Below are 21,394 nucleotides of genomic sequence, written 5' to 3'. Positions count from 1 at the left end.
AAACAACAATATGGCTAATGAATAATCGAAAACCTTGTGGTGTGGTCATTTTAAGGCACTAGCCACATTTAGTAGCCATATGCAGTAAACGCGAATGTGCACACTAGAAAAAAAACACAAACATTGTAAAAATATAATTACTGCCACCAGCTTGTTGTGATGAGCTAGGAATGAGACACACAGGACTCATGCCCATTTTAGGAGGTATTTCCCTACCTCAAACCAAACAAAAGGCCTGTCATGCGACAGAGATGTCATTGTAAACTGTATGAAGCCTGCAATCTATCATTGCAATGTACATTTCACTACTACTGTTTTCTCACATGGTTTATGGAGGAGAGACGCATTTTTCTGCAGTATGCGTTCATTACTCATTTTCTTCTATGTATATTTTCAGGGTTCCAGATTAGATGATCAAAGATGTGCTCCACCGCTACCTGCAACAAAAGGACCGACTGTGCCAGATGAGGATTTCTTTAGCCTTATTTTACGGTCTCAAGCAAAGAGACTGGATGAACAACGGGTCACTTTGCCATCAAATATGAAGAGACCAAATTCAAGCTAATGGAGTCTCAAAAGGAAAGGACAATGAAAATCATTGCCTATTCTGGACATTGGCAACACAAAAATCAGGGATCCGATTGTACTGTAATTTCCCGTTCAACTTCTTGAAGAAACCAGAATTTTGGCTGGCGGTGTACTCCAGGGAAAACATATATTATGCCTTTTAATTGTGAAAAAAACTGTACCACTTCGAAGGCAATTTCTCACAAAATGAACATGTTTTTATCATTATGTAAATATCAATGTTGTGGTTTTTTAAGATATAATGAATTAACACTAATGTACACTTGGTTTGTTGGTACTATCAAACATATTCTGCCATTTGCTGACTGTGTGTGCGGTTTGAATGTGGTCTGTATTTCATACCCCAGGAGCATTTTGTTTTTTAAATGTAAAGAAACACTTTCTGTACTGTCTTTTTGTTTAGTTTTTATAAATTCCTGCAGTTGAAGTTAAAGTACATTGTATGTTGTGAAAATGGCTATGAAGCCTGCTGACATCCCAATTTTGTTTTGTTTAATATGTCACTTCTAGCAGGCTCTAGATTTGACATCAGTGTGGCTTTAGCAACCAGTGTAATAAATAGGAAAAACTGGATCACAGGGGGGTTCCTGTTACTTATTTTACTGGTTTGGGCTTGCATAGTCTCATTGGTTGCCTAGCTAGGTTACCTCTGTGCATTCATTTAATTTGCATGTTATGCCTAAAATAGTAAAAGAAGCAACAATAACTACCCCTGTACTCTGATTATCGATAAGAGCAGGATTACTGAGTTATGTATTCTGTAGGAACTGTTGAAAATTACACTGTATATGTGCGACTATGCAATTTCTACCCCTTTACAGTTTTATATGCCCTAAATTTAGATCAACTTCTCAATAGAATGTTATACAAATCTTTTCCACTTCTCAAAATGTGAGGGAGTCTGGCAAATGAAAGTATTCTCCTTAAATGTATTTGTAGTACCAGACCACCAAATCTATAGACCAGCAGAGTGAATGTATTTTCTGTTCATGTCCTTGTACTACTCTTCGCAATCAGTCCGCTTTGATATTTACAGCAGGTCATTTTCTATCTCTGGACTAGACGTAAGAGTACTTCAGGTTTTTTAAATCCAGTCATACTCTCATCTTAAGCCTTTCTTCGACTGACAGGAACAATAAAAGATTCTTAAAGCTGTCCAAACAATCAGTTAGTACCATTACCCTACATATACACGTGTTTGAACTATTATTCCTGGGCCCCTCTTGTACCTTTCCTCCACAGTATCAGAGTTCTTTAATTTCTGGCTCAATTGAGGAACTTATCAGTTCGCAGCATGCTTTCGCCCAATCTCCGCAGGCCTCCCTTTTTGTGGATTTTATGTTCTCCTTGTTCAAGCTCAGGCTGACCCTTCAGTCTGACGGAAATGTTACTTTATGATGCAGCTACCCTTTGTTTCTAACTTTGTCTTCTGTTCGTATTGCATATCTTATAGCTTCACTCCATATTTGCTCTGCTGACACCTCTTCCAGTGGACTAGCTGACTAATCGTGTGTGCAGCAATTACTTCCGAAATAGCCATTCAGTGTGTTCCCGTTAGCTGTGTGCTATGTTTGTGCCAAGTTACCTTTGGTAAAGACAATCTCTGGTGCTCCATTGGCAAATAAAACAATCACTTAGGACTTTAATCTAGAATTGCTACAATTGTGATAGAAGTAAGAGGAACCTGTACTTGGAGGGATGCCATCATCGAGAACCTATAGCTGTGTTCACGGCTAGAGGTTAAGACTCTTATCCTTCAGTGGGTGTGTAGATTTGAGGTCACAGTGGTACCAATAGTTTCTTCAGTGATCAAATTACTCAGTCTTTTATGTTATTGATCCCCCAAAATCCAGTCACCTTACTGTACCACAACACATAGTTTGTGGCATTCAGCTTGCTATGGAACTACTTCAGGATCAATTTGGTTCCATAACTTAACAGATTTCAGAGGGATCTAATGTGATGCTTCATGTAGTTCTGTTGAAATGCCTACATCCTAACCTTCATTTCCACCTAATGAGGTTTTTTTGACCCATGATTCTCACATGGTTCTGACACCTTGAAATCCGTCACAATTGTCCCGATCATTCGGGTCTGAGCTGATTCCTTGAAAGGCTGTCGCCCTCTTGCGACTATAACCATTGCCACAAGAAGTTGAAACGTAGAGGCACTCTGAAAGATCCTTCAGACATGGGACCATCCTTTAGTTTAGTATAGTTTTTGTATGTATTACACTTGCACTGCCTTTGCTCGCAAAATCTCCATCTTTATCTGCACGTATGCCGATGTTCATAATGGCTTCCACTCTCTCAACAACTTGGATGAGTCTTCAAAACGTGCTGGACATCAACAGCTTGTCCTGCAGACTTACTATTCTAAACTTTTTTTAGCAGAGAATGTTTCCTTTGCCTTGTAAAGAGATGCGAAGGGGAAAGTGGTGTAGAAAGTGGTGTAATACTCAGAGAGAAGATACATAAGCGACTAAAAGGGTTGGCAACATGGTTGTCATTTCTGATGGTGATTCACATTAGGACTTAGACTTTCACGATAGTATTATATATTCAACTCTCACTGTAATGAGTAGATATCACAGAAGAGGGGGATTGTTTCTGCTGTAGCATGCAAAAAGTTGGATGGGCTTTATTCTTAGGCTGTAGCTGAACTCCCACCCTTGAAATGTATATGGGGCCCTGTTACTTAAGCTAGCCAGGATTGTAGAAGAAGTAGAGCATCTGCCTTCTACGACTCCCCCTCTTATCAATATAAGATTCTGGCTGTGGAGGATGCAGTGCACATGCTCAAAGTTTCCATGGAAAGAATTGCAGTTCGAGCCTGTGAAAGAGCTATTACTTGTGGTGTTTCGTTATGCCAAAGTTGTGAAGGCATGCATAATCCTCTGTTGCAAGCAGAACTAGGAGAACATAGTAACCAGAACCTCTGGATCATGGACCTCACTTTGTGGAGGCATCTTCTGTTGCAAATGCGAAGAAGGATATTTCCATCGGAATAGTCGGCTTAAAACTTCATACCTGGCCTTTGAGAGATTGAGGTATTTGGACTGAAATCTCTAAAGATGCTATATTGATACCCCGTATGCTCTCCGTTATGGGTTTTGGACTAACATAAGGAAAGAGTTTTTTAGCTGGTGGCGTGGTTCTGGTGTGACCCACTATGTCACATGGCAGCTATTTTAGTGTCCCTACTGTCAGGGCCCTCAGCGGGCTTAATGTTCACAGGAAGTAACTTCTCTTTAGAGAACATTTAAGCAGACACTTTATATTGTGCATTCCTACGGTCTTGCAGTTTCAGATAGGTCTTGTTGAATCCTTTCCGTTGAACCCTTTTTATGACTTTGTCCCGGGACTTAATATAAGTTCTGGTTTTGGTGGAGTTAGCTTTTACATCCTATAAATACTTGTTAGCTTAGGCTGCTGTTCATGAAGGCTAGTTTTCTGTCTGCTGTCATTTTCCTGGTTCAATAAGCCATAGGGGTCTTTGCATGGAATGTCAGTTCGATTTTTCTAACTTATCAATCTTATGGTTTTCATTCCTGCTCCGCAGCCTTACAAGACTGAGATGAGGCTTCAGCGTCTGGACCCAAAATAGTTGATGAACTTAATGCTCATCCCTTGTCATGTCTACGAAGACCTATTATGAGCAGGCAAGAGAGCTGGTCCCTGACAATAAGCCAAGGTAATTCTACCAGAAGTATGGAGGCTACTTTCAAGGGCTATTGGTTCCTTGTGATCTTGGACTCTGGCCACTTTCCTGCAGAGTAATTGCTTTAGGAGATGCGCAAAAGATGAGAAATCTCAGTAAAGAAGATATCATTAGGTGAATATGTTATTCACCTTCTTTAATAGTATCCTATTGTCTAGTCTTCCTCATCTACCCTTATGCCTGCTTCACTGAGTGGGTTACTGTGATTACTTTCAATAATTTTGTCGCACGATCATGGCAGTTCTAATGTTCCTTTTACTTTTGTGGAGCAGGGATAATTGCGGCAGCGACTGAAGTAAGGGGAGCATAGTCTGATTCATATATTTATATCCAGAAAAATGTTGCAGTGCCTGTGTACTGTTATAGTTTGGTTGGAGCCACTTTGGCACCCTGGGGTGGCTGTTTCAAGATTTCCAAAGCTTGTCTTTGCTTGTAGCTGTTGCAGCTAATATGGAATCTGTTCAAGGAAGATTGTATCTACTGTATAAAAGAACATTCCCCACGCAAATGTTTTCCTTTCGGTTTAGTTTCAGCTCTGGTTACTGAGAATTGAGCCTTGCAGCATAAAAAGAGATATTTGACGTAAATTCCATTGATTAAATTGTCACAGAGCACTCCACCTAAAACTGCATTGCCAAATGCTTTGTCATACTATCTGTGAAGAGAAGTGAGCTCATCCCTGATGGGAACAAAGTTAATTCCACCAGTTCAAAAGTGAATACTGCTGCTTTTCTGAGAAAGAATTCTACGATATTGATAGTGGGAGCTAATTTTGAGTTTGGGATATTTTATAGCTGTTCTCTGCAGCTCCACAACCTCGACCATGCCTCTAGGGTATCATTCTTCCAAGGGTAAAAACTTAAATATATCATAGGGTGATGGAATGGAGTTAGTCACTTAGTTTTGGCAATGATCCACATGCCTATGTAATGCGTTTCCACTCTACACCCCTGTTAATTTGTTTATCCACTGTTTTTGTTTTTAGCTATTGCCACCAAGATGTATCAATGCAAAAGGATATGGGATATTGGGAACAATCTAGATCCCCTGTCTGTGCTGACTAGGCCAGTCTCCTAGTCTCCGTCTGTTAAAAGCTGACTGGTCAAATATTCTACATTTGATTATAAATGATGGTAAACTTGATTGGTTGAACGCTGCTCCTACAGGTCTTCTGCGATAAATGATACGTAATTGTTTTCACATAACTGTTTACCAATTATTCCCAGCTTGGTGTGAGGATTCAAAATATGATTACCTTACATTACTTGCAGGGCTTAGGGATCACATAGTCAGGTTCTTTCATTAACTGATTGAGAAGAAAAGGATAGTGCCCTTTTTTTATTTGATTTTTATTTAAATTAAACCTTTTTGATAGTGGCTGATGGTGTTCTTTAAGGCACTTACTGGAAATATATTTACAAGTGGAAACATAGATGCAGTAAGCCATACTTTTCTAAAGTGTTACACCTGTAGGTTCGGTTAATGCCACTTCTGCAGAGTTTATTGCAATGATTTGCAGTGTTGAATGGTACTGAACTATTAGTATAGTTAGGGTTTTATTTTTGTAATGAGTTTTAGTAAATGCTAAGAAATTGTGTTTAAAATTGTGTATTTCAAAGTTTGATTTTCATCAAAATACCTGAATTTGCATTATGAACTTTATTGGAAAACTGAGGATTAAACCTCTTGTCAGAACTCGTTATTTTGCTACGTGTGGTTTCTTCAAAGGTTTGCCATATTTGCCACTAACCTTATCTTATTTCCTGAACCATGCTACCTGTACAGATGGGCCATCACCATACATGATCACTTCGGAAATGTGTTAATTCACACCTGCACAGCTAATGGACAATATGCCCTAAATATTGAATATAGTAATATTACAACAGGTCGCAATTAGGCGTTTCCCCTGTATTGATTTTGTGGAAACAACTCCTCCATATCTTAAAGGTATTTTAGTTTTGTCACCACTACAAACCATGATCCCCATTCTAACTTCTTATTATACCTAAGTTCTATTACCTCCCTACATATGTTCAACATTTTTGAATCTGCTTGAAATGTATAAATGTGTATGAGTAACAAACGAGGACTACGATGAAAGTGTGATTGCAACTACAAATAGACAGTACAGCTTGCAGATGTTCTCTGGCATAGGGAGACAAAAACCTCGGGTGTATTGGTCATTAAACGAGGTCTAAAGGCCAGGCAACAGCTGGACAATTGCTCCAAGTCAGGCAACATGCTGCTTGTAGATGAACAGAAGATACTGGCCTGAGCTGATGACCCCTACAGGCTGCCATGCTCATATGATGTGCACACCCCTTTCCTATATTCCCACTTGCAGGAGTGCGCGGCTGGAGGCATATTTGAAGAGCCCGGCTCTGTCACCTTATAGTCATGACCAACCAAGGAAACTACTCTGTCAGTATTGATCAATACTCCTTTTCTAGTTGCACATGTATCCTTTTTAGGGAGGTTTTTCAAACGTCCTCCGATGAGGGGTTCAAGAAGACAATCCTGTGTTAGTGAACAGCGTTTACCACAAAGTTATTCCAGACTCTCACAATGGTAATATGACTGAGAAGGCTGGCTTCCTTCGTAGAAGGGAAGAGAACCGATACATTACAGATAGTTGCAGACCAGCACAGGAAGGTAGGTCCACGCAGTACATTTAATAAATACTAATATTTTTTATATTAGTTGTTGAGAAATATATACAGATGGTAAGTACTTTAGGGCCCCATAGCTAAATGGCTATAAAGCATTTGGCTACCAAGGCATTAAAAGGCTACAAATAAAACCTGTAGCTGCTCCCCATCACACCTTCTCACTTAGATCAATGAGCGCCGCTTTCTTGGTAGCCGTATGAGCTACCAAGGGCAGAACACCCTAATTGAGTTACAGTTGCTGGGGGACGTCAGTAGATGTCTCACTGACTTCAAAACGAAAGTCTAGAAAACTAAATTTTGCAAAATGATTAAGGTGCTTGAATAGTTAGAAAGAGTAAACTCTTAAATGTCTAATGGATTCCTTCCTTCCATAGATTCCTCGTCTATGATATTGTATTCACAGCACAGCTGTTATTTGAAAACCGTTCTGCCACCAGGAGGAACAGTGCAGCTCTGTTAGGGAAGATGTTTTCATATTTTTGTCAAATCCCATCTACCTTTGAGACCCCCAGCACTTTTTGCTGTATTTCTGGAAATGTTTCTCTGTTCTTCTGAATGAGAAGAGCCTTTTTCCCTCATTTATTCTTTTTGCTATGACCATGGGAATCATGTTTGTGTCGTTACTTTTACTCATACTCATACGTCCCGTCCCCTTTCCTCCATCCTTGTGGGTGTCCCCCCAACATGAGGACCATACCGGAACCTTTGGCAGTGAAAAAAACAGAGCTTCCCCTTTACATTTAGTATAGCATGCAGGGGCGCAGCCTCGGTCGTGGGAACGTCCCATTGATGCTCCGGCACCTCACCTCAGTCCCTTTTTCCGCATGGAAGGTGTTCGGACCTGGCAGCCAGCGCAGAGACTTTTTCACCTTTCTGCTTGCTTCCCGTTTAGTTTTTTCAATCTTATTTGACTTCCCTTCGGTGCCTTGCCTCCCCTGACGCATGTCGGCAGCAGGATGTTTCACAAGATGTGCCTCATGCGACCACTCGGACCCGGCCTCAGACCCCCATGCACTCTGCCTTGAGTGTTTGGGGCGCAACCACCACTGGGACGCATGTTCGGCTTGCAGCGCTTTCGGTCACAGGGCATTGAAGAGTCGCTTGGTGTGGTGGAGAGAGAACTTTCACACTTCTCCTCTGTCCCCCCTTAAGGAATTTGTCTCCAGTCCAGAATCTTTCGCCATGACATGGTAGGCCCTCTGTTCAGCATAGCTCCACAGCGCGGCAACTCCGATCCGACAAGGGTTCCTTACATTCAGGTTCTGGCAGGCCGGAGGCATGTAAGGCTGGCGGCTCTCTAGCTGAGATGCCGGCAGGCTCTTCCGGGCGTTTCTGGGAACAGACCGGAGGCCATCATGGCTACCGGCTCCCAAGCTGAGGGGCCCATGGGCTCTACCGGCTGTCCTCGGATGGTCGATCAAGTTCACCCTCTTCTTTGACCCCAGCGGGTAAGGAATCGACGAGTGCCACTTCCAAGAGTTTGGCCTCAACACAGTCTAGCATGACTACTGGCCCTGGGGCTGAAATCTATCCTCTCATGTCTGCAGCCTCTCCTAGCTCAGAGCCTGCGCGTCCTCCCTCCCAGTGTGTGGCGCAAGGCTTCAAAATGGCAGAGAGGCACGTGGCAGGTACTGCCAAACCAGTGGCCATCTTGGATCCAACTCGGGGCCCACCCGTGCTCTCGCCCATCGAATGGGCTTTGCAAGACGATCCCGGTTCCCTTCCCTCTGGAAGCGGCAGCGGATTGTAGGGGGCATGTTTCTGGTTTTCTCAGGGGATACATCTATCCGTCGCAGCCTTACGCTACATACCCCAGTGCTTTGACCAGGAGTGGAGGCCCAGCGCCTCAGAGGGCCGGCCCCCCAGGGACCCATCAGCTAGTGAGGACCGCGTCTTTGAACGCTTCCTTTTCCTCATGTGTTCCCCTCAGATGAAGGGACTCCTGAAGGATATAGTGAAGGAGGTCATCCTGCAGGTGGCGCCTTGCCGGTCCCTCCTCCAGTCCGGGCCCTACCGGACTTGGGGAGGGGGGCACTCCGTCAGCACCTGTGTCCCAGGGCCTGGATTCTCAGTCACGGAAAAAGGGGGGACAATGAGGTCAATGATGCCCAGGACGATGAGCCAACAGCTTCCATTAAGGCCTTTCATGATCGCCTTCAGGGCCTGGCAGAGTTTTTGGGGGTCCCTCTGCCTGAGGAAAGCCCCTCGGGAGTCGGGAGTGCTAGCAGAGGTAAGCGCACCACGAACCGGCCTGGCATCCCTCTCCAGAAGGATGTCCTGCAGGTGGTGCGAAAGGTCTGGGAGAAGCCCAGGGCCAACGCCCAGATGAATAAGAAACTGGACAGCAGGTTCAGGCTGATGGACGAGGAGCCAATCCACCTGGCCTCCTACCCGCAGCCGCATTTGTTGGTGGTGGCTGTGGCCTCCTTGTATTCTAAACAATAGTCTTCCTCTATGGGAGCCACCTCCAGTTGTCTCTCCAAGGAGGACAAGGTCCTAGAGTCTTTAGGATAGTGCTGTTATTCCATCTCAGGACTGCATCTGCGGCAAGCCAATGCTGATTCCTTCTTGGCTGCGGCTAACCAGAAGCTGTGGTGGGAGCTTGGGTAATGTCTTTATTTGCTTATACCGCACCGAAAGCTCACAGGCATCAGGGCCCCACAAAAACACAACAAGACGAACAAGTAGGACGGGACAATAGATTTAGATTAAGTGAAACCACAGTGTGGTTTTAGGGACAGACAACCGAGAGGGAAAAATTATCCAAAAAGATAACCGTAGATTATCCATAGCTCGGATGTTCACTGGAAGTGTATTCCAAAAGGAGGAAGTGATGGCTGAAAAGATCTGCCCAGACCTCTAGATCTTGAGTACCTCACTCTTTGCAGCTGGAGGAACGCAATGTCCTCTTGGGTTGGTAGATGGGGATCCGGGCTTTGATGTAGTCATGGGCTTTGCCAAATATTGAATGGTGTATTAGCATACTGATTTTAAAGTGGATGCGTTCCTGCACCGGGAGCTAATGTAGGTTTCTCCTGAAGTTAGAAATATGGGATTTCCTAGGAATTTTCAATGCAATGCGAACCGCATTGTTTTGGATGACCTGAATGGCCCTAATGTTGGGTTTTGAGGCTCCTCCTAGTAGTACGTTACAATAGTGTAGCCTGGACTGCATTGTAGCTCGTGCTGCAGTAACCGTATTCTCTTTAAGGGCCAAATGGATCTCAGAAGTCTTAGGTGGTAATTGCACGTCCTATGGAGATATTGCACTTGGGAGTAAGAGTTTAGCAATGCCTCCAAGAAAACCCCAAGGGTTTTAACCTTTGAGTGTGTCTTAATGCTGTTGCCTTGAATCACTGAGTGATCATATGAGGGGTCAGGTTCGGAAAGGGCCTGTGGAGAACCAAAAGCCATAAGCTCCGTTTTGTTTCCGTTGAGACAGAGCCAGTTAGTGGCACACCATCTCTCAATGGCATTATATAGGTTATCTAGGATTCCTGAGTCAATGGCGTGGTCCCCGGACAGCTCGATGACCAGCTGTGTCATCGACGTAGTTGGTAAAAAAACACGCCAATCTCTTCGAGGAGGGTACATGGAGATCTAATGTACCGGTTGAAGAGGAGGGGGGAGATGGACGCCCCCTCAGGAATTCCACACACTGTTGGATGTAGGGGAGATGGCTGTGCCGCAGTGGATCCTGGATTTGCGTTTAGACAGGAAATACTGAATCCAGCTCGCTGCAGCTGTGGAGCAGGCACCCTGATGTCGTAGGCGCTGGAGTAGATGCTCGTGGTCCATGAGATCGAATGCTGCCGACAAATCTAATAGAATTAGCATCCCGTTCTTCCCTTTCTCCAGAAATGTTAGCAGGTGGGATTGGAGGTCCACCAGTACCGTCTCTGTGCTAAATGAGGGTCGGAAGCCTGATTGTCGGCTGTAGAGGTTTATGTTTGATTCTGTGAAGGCTTGTAGTTAGTCCGTGGCTGCCTTGTCAAGTATCTTCATTAGAAATTGTCTGTTTGTAATGGGCCTAAGATTACAAGTGTCCGTGGGATCCAGGTTTGGCTTCTTAATGATCGGAATTAGTGACTTGGCACGTGGTTGCCTCTGAAGGAGGCGTTTATAAATTGTGTGAGAAAAGGTGTGAACAGATCTTTATGCTCAAGTATTAGTTTAGGGGGCAGGAGATTGAAGGCGCAGGCAGTTGGGTGACAGCATTTTAGACACTGAAGACAGTTTTACTCGTGGCTCTCACCTCTGCGCGCAGGGTTAGTGAGCTGCAGGCGTTGTCCTCGTGCGAGCCCTTCACCAATCACCACGTACTCTTACATCCCTTCCCCTTTCCTCCATACTGTATGGGCGTCCCTTCCTAGGAACGGGAGACAGAACCTTTTTTCACCAGAAAAACCTTCCCCTTTAAATTTAGAGGGGCACGGCCCTGGGAGCATGCACTACCCTGACTCCACCCCCAGTACCACTCCTCAGTCCTCTTTTCTGCGTTGACGGGAACAGGCTGATTTCACCAGCGCTCCTGAGGTTGGCCCTCGCCGTGTAATTCCACGTGCTCTTCCCCGGATTCTTCTTATCTTTTTGTCTTTTTTGTCATCTAGGTACTTGGTCCTCTAGCGTCCCGCTCCTCCCCGGCGCATGTCGACTTCAGTGGGCTTCAGCAGGTGTCCAGCCTGCGATGGGCTCTTTCCTACATCTGACCCCCACGCTCTTTGCCTCCGCTGCTTTGGCTCTGACCGCAGCTGGGAAAGTTGCACCACGTGCAATGCTCGGACTCCACGAGCACTGAACAGGCTAGCTTGGTGGAGGGAGCTCTTCGAAGGATCGCCTCCAGAGGACTTGAAGAAGTTTGTCAAGCAGAGATCGAGGCCCAAAGGAGGGCTGTTCGTTTCCATCGCATCCCGTAAGGGCGACTCCTTCCCGAGGAAACGTCCAAGCGGGTGGCAAAGTTCTTGTACCGGGTCTACACCCAAGGGGCTACGCCGTAGTACCGGCTCCATGTCCGAGGAGGTGCCTTCACTCAGCACTACTGGCGTCAATGCCGAGGGCGATTCGCCTTCCAAGCCTAGACCTGAGGTGCGGGAGAGGCCTCATGTTGCAACACCAAGAGTCTTGGGCAAGGCTGTGCCCAGAGGGCCATGCACCACGACTTTGGCTCATAGCACGCAGCCCGACAAAATGGCCGCTGTGACAGACATGGCTGCTCGTCCGATGCCCCTCCTAGGAACAGAGCAGGCGGGTGAACGAGTTTCAAGTTGAGACTGGTGTCAACCAGGTATGTGGCCTACAGTTTATCCATCCGCAGTGCAGGGCAGGTTTCCCCTGCTAGCTAGACAGTGCGCTCTGGCCCCAGCAGCCCCCAGCCACTCTGTCAACATCCCCTGCCTCCGCTTCTACCACCGAAGACAGGTTTTTTCGAAAGGTTCTTGACACTGATGCGTACCCCCCAGATGGGGGCCATCCTACAGGATGCTGTCGGGGACTTGCTCCCTCCGGTCACCCCACCGGCGCCCATAGTCATTCATCCCATGGCTCCAGCACCACAGGCCCCAGCGCAGCCCTCACTGCCCCTGCCGGCTGCTCCGATTCCGGCTCCCCTGCCTCCCACAATACAGGCGGTTCCACACCAGCCTCCGCAGCAGCCTCCGGCTCCAGTCTCCACACTGCAGCCCCAAGACACCCAACACTCCTCCATCTGCTCCGGTCCAGCCAGACACTCTGGTGGACACAGGTGAGGAGGAGAACCCTGACATGCCGTTGTCAGTGAAGACCTTCCACGATAGGCTTGCAGGTTTGGCAGAATATCTGGGCCTTCCTCAACCTGAGGTCGAGCAGCCCGAGGAGGGGTCTTGGCAGAAATCTTCACCCCACCAAAACGGGTATCCCGATGCAGAAAGATGTTGTGGCCCTGGCCAAGAAGGGGTGGTTGAAGCCACACTCTGCCCAGCCTGTCAGTCGGCGTCTCGATGCTAAGTATAGACAGATGGAAGGGTATACACTCTTGTTACCAACGCACCCCCAGCTGCATTCTTCGGTGATCGCTGTGGCGTCACTCTACTCTAAGCCTCAGTCGTCCTCGGCGCTGCCAGGCAAGGACGAGATGATCTTGGAGACGTACGGGAAGAAGCTGTACTCCAACACCTCCCAGCACCTGCGTCAAGCCAACGCGGATACTAACCAGAGGTTGTGGCGGGAAATAGCAGACTTCCTTCCGGAACTTCCAGTGCAGAGCCAGGCATGCTTCAAGGCGGGTCTAGGAGAATCCAGGCTGGTAGCGCAGGACATCATGGAGTCCACAGTGGCCCACATCGATACCTCTTGCCGTGCCATCTACATCGCCACAGACATGAGAAGGACGGCCTGGCTTCGGGCTACTAAGTATAACCCCGACGTCCATGATCGCATATTCAACCTTCTGTTCGAGGGTAGTGACCTCTTCCATTCTTCCACCGACGAGGAATTAGATAAAAAAGAACAGCTCGCAGACTGCAAAGTCTTTATCCTGACCAAGGCCACGGTCAAGGCGTTTACCCAGTCGCATCAACGCTCCGACAAGGGGCGGCCCTCATGACTGCTCACCGAGCCAGCACCGGTGCAAGCAACAAAAGGGGTGTGGGGCAAAGGCTTCTTCGAGTCCCCCTCTGCAGCAACAGCTGCAGAGCTGCAGACGGTAAAAAGGCATGACTCCCCCTTCGAGTCCACGTGTCTCCAGTGGGTGGCAGGCTTGCCTCACGTGCATTTCTGGTGCCAGAACTTTAAGGACTCCTGGATCCTCTCTGTAGTATCCAAGGGGTACTGCGCTTCCCTCCTCCCATCCACTCCCACAGATTGGGACGGCAACTCTGTTGGTGGAGATCCGTTCGCTTGTCGAGAGCCAAGCAGTGGAAGAAGTGCCAGCCTCTGACAGAGGCTTAGGCTTCTATTCCAGGATTTTCTTCAGAAATTCAAGATGGTAACGCCAGCACTCATTGCGGAGACACTAGACAGGTGAGACTGGATGTGCTCCCTGGATCTGAGGGACACCTACTTACACGTCCCGATTTGGCAACCTCATTGCTCCTTCCTACGCTTCAGGATCATGGGCTGTCATTTCCAGTACAAGGTGCTACCCTTTGGCCTCAACTCAGCCCCCAGGGTATTTACCAAACTCATGAATGCCCTCCTCAGGGCCCATGGCCACGATGTCTACCCGTACCTGGATGACTGGCTCATCAGGGCGAGATCCCCGGAGGGGCTTACCCACACTTCCTCCGCACTCATGAACACAATTCACGACCTGGGGTTTACTATCAACCTCAAGAAGTCTCAGCTGCAGCCCACGCAAGTTCTCACCTTCCTGGGCCTCATCTGGGATACCAGTTCCGAGAAAGATTTTCCCTCTGAGGACAAGATTACGGCCATGAAGAGGGCCTCCACACGCTTCCTTACCAGGCCAGTGACTTCAGCTTGGTGGTACCAGCACCTACTGGGCAACATGGCAGCGGTCCTCTTGGCCGTGCTGCACACGAGGCTCTGGCTGAGGGGAGTGCAGGTGCACGTCGCAGCCTCATGAAATCAGGAGAAGGGCTCCCAAGTGGAGCTGGTCAGCATACCGCCTTCTCTCCACATGGCAATCATGTGGTAGTCCAAGGACTACAATCTGCAGACAGGCAATTTTGGCAGCCGGCTCTGCAGGTCAGCATTACTACAGACTCCTCCCTAGAAGGCTGGGGAACCACTCTGGGCAGACAGCATCCAGAGTCTGGACCCCACCAACATGTACTATGTCCACAAGCAGGGGGGGTACATTGTCCCCTCTGTTGTGCACCCTAGGGGCCGGCATGTGGGAAAGGGCCCTGGAAAAATCTACCACAGGGCCGTCCATCTCCCGGGGGAGGCCAATTTGGAAGCGGAAAGGCTTAGCAGGCTGGGAGCTGACAATTACGAGTGGCAATTAAACGACCAGGTGCTGCAAGTGGTGTTCTTTGACATTAGGCTGGTCACCATCAAGACAGCTCTGCTAGTAGGACTCGCCTCCGCTCGCAGAGTCAGCGGGATCCAGGCTCTGCTGGCTTCAGAACCCTGTACCACTTTCCACAGGGATAAGGTGGTCCTGCGGACTCACCCGGCGTTCCTACCTAAGGTACCCTCAGCTTTCCATCTGAACGAGGAAAATAGTCTTACCTACTTTCTTCGCTGACCCCAAGGACGAGGCTCAGAGAGTCTTGCACTGTCTCGATGTCAGACGCACTGTCAAATTCTATCTGGATAGCACCAAGGGCTTCCGCAAGTCGGACGCACTTTTTGTCACCTTTGGGGGCTCAAGACCCGGTTATCAGGCATCCAAAGCTTCCATCGCAAGGTGGATGGTTGCGGCCATCAAGGAGGCCTATGAGGGGCAGCGCAGGCTGCTGCCAGCCAACATGCATGCTCACGCGGTCAGAGCCAAGGCCACGACCAACGCATTCCAGTGGCAGGTCATAAGCAGGGCAGCTACCTGGGCCACCCCTTCAGCTTTTTGTAAGCATTACTGTTTGGACGCCGGCTGTAAGTCCGACGCGGCCTTCGGACAGGCGGTTCTGTGGAACTTGTTTTCTTAAGGAGGGTCTCCTCACCACCCTGGGGTACATTCAGTTGTAATTGCCCATACAGTATGGAGGAAAGGGAGACGGGACGTAAGAATAATTTCAAGTTACTTACCGTAGTGACTAACGTCCCCTTTCCTCCATGCGTCCCACCATCCCCCCACCCCCTAATAATACTGGTGTCATTAGGCAATTATAAATATTGTTGATGCGTCAATTGGGACTGAGGAGTGGCGCCGGTGGGCGGAGTTGGAGTAGCCCATGCTCCCAGGGCCGTGCCCCCGCACTCCTCTAAATTTAAAGGGGGAGAAGGTTTTTCTGGTGAAAAAGGTTCTGTATCCCGTCCCTAGGAAGGGACGCCCGTACAGTATGGAGGAAAGGAGGCTAAGGAGTAACTTATAATATATACTCCAAGCCGCAATCCTCATCGGCCACCTCATCCTCGGCACTTCTAGGCAAGGAGAAGATTTTGGAGTTTTATAGAAACAAGGTCTACTCCAATGCCTCGCTGCAGGGGGATAGGGGGGGGGGCAGGCTTGTCTCCACGCACACATTTGGTGCGCAAGGTTAGATCAGTAGTTTCCACGTGCTACCGCCTACTGGTCCCTTCCTCTCCTTTCCTCCCCTCCACTACCACAGATTGAGACAACAACTCTGTTGGCAGAGATCTGATTGCTCGTAGAGAGCCAGACAGTGGAATTAGTCCCAGCCTCCCAGCGGGGTGTGGGCTTCTACTCCAGGATTTTAGCCATACACAAGAAGAAACAGGCTGGCCTGAGAGTTGTGTTGGACCTTTCCACGCTGAACCTTTCCCTCCCACTTCAAAAGTTCAAGATGGTTATCCCAGCGCTTATTGCGAGACACTGTGCAAGGGAGACTGGATGTGCTCCCTGGATCTGAAGGACGCTTACTTACACGTCCCGATTTGGCATCCCCACGTCCCGATTTGGCATCCCCACCGGTCCTTACTGAGGTTCAGGATCATGGGCTTCCATTTCCAGTACAAAGTCCTACCCTTTGGCCTCAATTCAGCCCCAAGGGTCTTTACCAGGCTTATGAACACAGTGGCTGCCCTTCTCAGGGCCCAGGGTCACCATGTCTATCCATACCTAGACTGGCTCATCAGGGCGAGATCCCCAGAGGCGGTCCATCACACCTCCTCCGCCCTCATGAACACGTTACATGACTTGGATTCTCCCTTAATCTCAAGAAGTCTCAGCTGGAACCGACGCAGAGTCTAACGTTCCTGGGCCTCATCTGCGATACAAGATCTGAGAGAGTCTTTCCATCAGAGGACAAGATCGTGGCTATCGGGGGGGGGGGGGGGGGCACATTTCACTTTCTCAGCAGAGGGGCGACCTCGGCTTGGTGGTACCAACACATACTGGGTATTATGGCAGCATGTCTTCTGGCATTGTCCTTCACAAGACTCAAAATGAGGAGATTACAGCTGCACTTTGCAGCCTCATGGAATCAGCAGCGAGGATCGCAGGTGGAACTCGTCAGCATCCCTTCCACCAGATTCGGTCCTGGTGAAGGAAGGAACACAGACTGCAACCTGAGGATAGGCAGGCCCTTCAGAAAGCCAGCACTGCAGGTTACCATCACCACAGATCCGTCCTTGAAGGGCTGGGGAGCGACTCTGGACAACCACAGCGCCCACAGAGTCTGGTCCCTTCTGGAACAGGAGGCCAATATCAATTGGCTGGAACTGAAGGCCACCTGGCTGGTCCTGAAAGCTTTCCTGCCGCTCATCAGCAGCAAAACAATCCTCATTCAGACAGACAACTCCACCAGCATGTACTACCTCAACGGCAGGGTGGCACCAGGTCCCCTCCATTATGCAACTTGGCGGTCAGCATCTGGGAATGGGCCCTGGAGAATGGCATTCTCCTGAGAGCGAGCCACCTCCCGGGGGAGTTGAACCTGGACGGGGACAGAGTCAGCAGACTGGGAGCGGACAATTATGACAGGTAGCTGAACGATCAGGTCCTTCAGGAGATCTTCAGCAGATGGGGTCATCCACAGGTGGACCTCTTTGCCACCTGGTTCAACAGGACGTGCCCTCAGTTCGCATCCTGGCAGGGACAGGATCCAGGCTCTCTGGGCAATGCATTGCAGATAAAGTGGGACAGCATGGACGCCTAAACCTTCCCGCGCACGCCACTGGTACACAAGGTGTTCTGCAAGATTAGAGAGTCCTGTCACCTCAGCTTCATCCTGGTAGTTCCTTGGTGGCCTGTGAGGCCATGGTTCTCGGAGCACTCAGCCTGTCGGACCAGCCTCTGATAGACCTTCCACTGGGCCCAGCTCATCTATCGCAGCCGGGGGGCACAGTCATTCACCCCGGCCCACAGAAGTTAGCCCTCGCAACATGGTTCCTGAGCAGGTCACACTGAAACATCTACGCCTCTCGCAGGCTAATCTAGACCTCATTCAGGGGGCTAGGAGCGATGCCACTAGGAGCCAGTACAAGGCCAAGTGGACTAGGTTTTGCCACTCGGAGGAGTATAAGAGGGTCGAGTTGCTCACTGGATGATGTGCTTTCTTTCTCAGCACACCTTGCACACTCGGGGGTGCAGATAGACACGTGCCGCACTTATCTGGCGACCATCAGAGCCTACCGAAACTCGGAACAGGAAGTTTTCTCATCCTCCAATCCAGTGGTTAAACGACATCTGACGGGCCTCACTAGGCTCTACCCACCCATTAAGAAGTCCCACCCTGTGTGGGACCTCGATATAGTGCTGGGCGCCTTGGCGCATAAACCTTTTGAGTCAATGGCGTCAGCGGACATCAAGCTGGTCCCCATCAAGACAGATCTTTTGGTAGGCCTAATATCAGCAAGGCGTGTCAGCGAGATCTAGGCTCTACTGGCCTCTGAGCCATACACTACCTTTCATAGGGACAAGGTGGTCCTCCGAAGGCACCCCACGTTCTCACCTAAAATAGTCTCGGCATTCCACCTGAACAAGGAAATAGTACTCCTGACTTTCTTTGCAGAACCCAAGTACAATGCTCAGAGTGTTTAGATTGTATTGTTTAGATGTCAAGCGAGTGCTAAAATTGTATCTCGACAGAACCAAGAGCTTCTGCAGGTCGGATGCTCTATTTGTCACCTTCGGTGGGTTGAGGCCAGGTTATCCGGTCTCCAAGTCCTCCATAGCAAGGTGGATGGTTGCTGCCATTAATGAGGCATATGGGGAGCAGCATAAGCGGCTTCCGGCTAACATGCATACCCACGCTATCAGAGCCAAGGCTACAGCGGTTGCATTCCAGAGACACGTCCCGTGGCGGGTCATCAGCAGGGTGGCCACATGGGCCACCCCCTCGGCTTACTGCAAGCACTACTGTTTGGATGCTGCCTCCAGCTCGGACGCGGCATTTGGGCAGGCAGTACTAAGGAACTTGTTTTCTTAAGGAGGATCAACTCTTCACCCTTGGGCTACATTCAGTTGTAATCACCCATGCAGTATGGAGGAAAGGGTACGGAACATAAGAGTAATTATAAGTTACTCAACCATAGTGACTAACGTGCTGTTAGTTCATAGTCCCCTTTCCTCCATACGTCCCACCATCCTCCCCCCTAATAAAACTGGTGTCATCAGGCAATAGGAATATTGTCAATGCGTCAATGGGGACTGAGGAGTGGCGGCGTGAGGGAGTGCATGCTCCCAGGGCCGTACCCCCCCCCCCCCGGCGCATCTCTAAATTTAAAGGGGAAGAAGATTTTTTCTGGTGAAAAAGGTTCAGTCTCCCGTCCCTAGGAGGCAGACCCATGCAGTATGTAGGAAATGGGACTATGGACTAAGAGTATGTTTGTCACTACAGTGAGTAACTTATAATTTTTCACAATGACATGGTCATCTTGTGCACTCACCCAAACTTCTTGCCGAAGCTGGTCTCTCCATTTCATCTGAACCAAGAGATCTGCCTGCTGGTGTTCTTCCCGAACCTACAATCAGAGGGCACTGCATTCAAGTTTTATCTCTCTCGGACGAAATCCTTCAGGAAGTCTAAGGCATTGTTTGTGACATTTGGGGGCTCCTCCTCCGGCTCCCAGGCTTCCAAGACATCCATCGACCGTTGGATGGTTCAGGCCATTTCGGAAGTGTACACAGCCATGGACAAACTTGTGCTTGCAGGGATTCATGCCTGTTAGGAAAGATTTCTTTTTATATGTAATGTTCCCTCCAGTTGTACACCCCCAAACTTTTTGCTGCTGTTTATACACCTTAGTCTGACTTTGCCAGGGGAGCACAGACTTCTTCAGCATTGGATCTTTCATGGATTCACATGCTGTGAATATTCCCAGCATGTGAATCCATGAAAGATACCAACGCTGGAGAAATGGAATTACAGGTAAGAAACTACTCCCTTCTGCTGCCTCTGGGCAGTCGCTCACTTGTTATGGGGAAACTGACATGCCCTTAAGACAGTCAGTGCTGGGAGACTTTGTTTCCCTCAGTCCTTTTCCAATGTTGCAACTTTTCTGCAACATGTAACAAGGGCACAAAGACCCTAGATACTCTTGTAGGACTTTTTGGGAGTTGTGCAGATGTGTCATGGACAGGGCTGGTGGCAGCTTATCTTTTCATATAATTTTAACCCTTTCTTGCCCTTTAAACCGCGTTAACTGCGTTTGGCACGAATAGGTGGCCTGGCTCCCAAATGGCCATGCCACGAGGTTCTTTGTCCTGTTCTTTGGTCATCTTGCCCATTTGCCTTCCCCAGGTCTAGTTGACCCGGATCAGTCCTTATTTAGACGTGCAGTTTCCCGCAAAACGCCAAGCTTTCGCGGGCTTCTGCATGCCTCATTTGTGTGCCTCCAGAATGTGGGATGGGGTCTGTCCCCAATACACATCCTGGGTGCCAGAGAGTCTGGAGTGCTGTGAATGACTGGGACCACCGTGGTCCATGATTGGTCCACGTATGGAGTGTGTGTTTGTGAGCAGATCTCCCATTGGGTCCTCTCCGTTTTGGCGCAAAGGGAACTTTGGATAAGAGAAGGCTGAAAACGCCCATACCATGTCGATATCTGGAGTTCTCACTGAACAAAGGATAGGATCCAAGTATCCTGAATCTAAGAAGCTGAGTCGAGGAACCGCTGGTGAATCGCTGGATGGTTTGGCACCCTGAGCCCGCTGTCGTCCTGTGGGACCCCTCTGCATCTGGTCCTAGAAGGTCTGCAAAGACGTTTCGACCCATTAGAATAATGGGACCAACTATTCTCGGCACCTTCAACAAAACCTGCAAGTAAGCCTTTTCGGAAGTGTCCCTGGGCCAACCAGTGGGCTGATCAGCTTACGGAGGCCCTCGAAACTTGGTATACTGCTAGCTCTGTATCCCCGGCACACTCGCACCGAATTTCGAACACTTGGCATTCCCAGATCTGAAGTAAGACGAGTGCGCCAGGACCGGAGTAAATGCGGCTACCGTGTTGCCCAGCCACGGCAACGATCTTTGCAGGTGCGCTGCATTTGTGCCCCTCTTGCGCCTGAAGCCTGCTGCAATGAAACTGGCCTGATCCATCCATCAGGAGCAGAGAAATCGCCACTGTCCTGTTTGGGAATCCTCACTGTATCTTTAGAACTGAAAGCCGCAGAGCCGTCATATTGCTGCAGTAGAACCTGTAGCCGAAGTGGACTCGACTGGCGAAGTTTGGTCCGGTGTATCGCTTGGGGCCGGTCGGTTACCCTAACCTTAACCAGTAGCCCCTAGCACCTCCATCCATTATTACGCACGAGTGGCCCCTGGTGGTCCCTCTCCTTTCCACTGCTAGTGCGAACTAGCAAACTATTCCCGAACCTTGGAATCACCTCTGCCTTCAAGTGGAGGCCC

The 21,394-nt window shown here is 48.7% G+C and overlaps 1 protein-coding gene across 6 annotated transcripts in view; it reads left to right on the top strand.

The window, feature by feature from the left end:
* The window catches only part of GPSM2 (G protein signaling modulator 2), an 822,550-nt gene extending 816,542 nt beyond the window's left edge, over positions 1-6,008 (top strand). For 5 of the 6 annotated variants that reach the window (XM_069641857.1, XM_069641854.1, XM_069641856.1 and 2 more), the window contains one exon: positions 398-6,008. In XM_069641857.1, the coding sequence (XP_069497958.1) occupies positions 398-565 (168 nt within the window). In that variant the 3' untranslated portion in view covers positions 566-6,008. The remainder of the gene's footprint in view (positions 1-397) is intronic. The other variant, XM_069641859.1, reaches the window with a different exon arrangement.
* Positions 6,009-21,394: the final 15,386 nt, after the last annotated feature.

The sequence above is a fragment of the Ambystoma mexicanum genome, chromosome 1q (assembly GCF_040938575.1).
Source record: "Ambystoma mexicanum isolate Mex_15411 chromosome 1q, UKY_AmexF1_1, whole genome shotgun sequence".
NCBI lineage: Eukaryota > Metazoa > Chordata > Amphibia > Caudata > Ambystomatidae > Ambystoma > Ambystoma mexicanum.
This window is presented reverse-complemented; position numbering and strand designations above follow the sequence as displayed.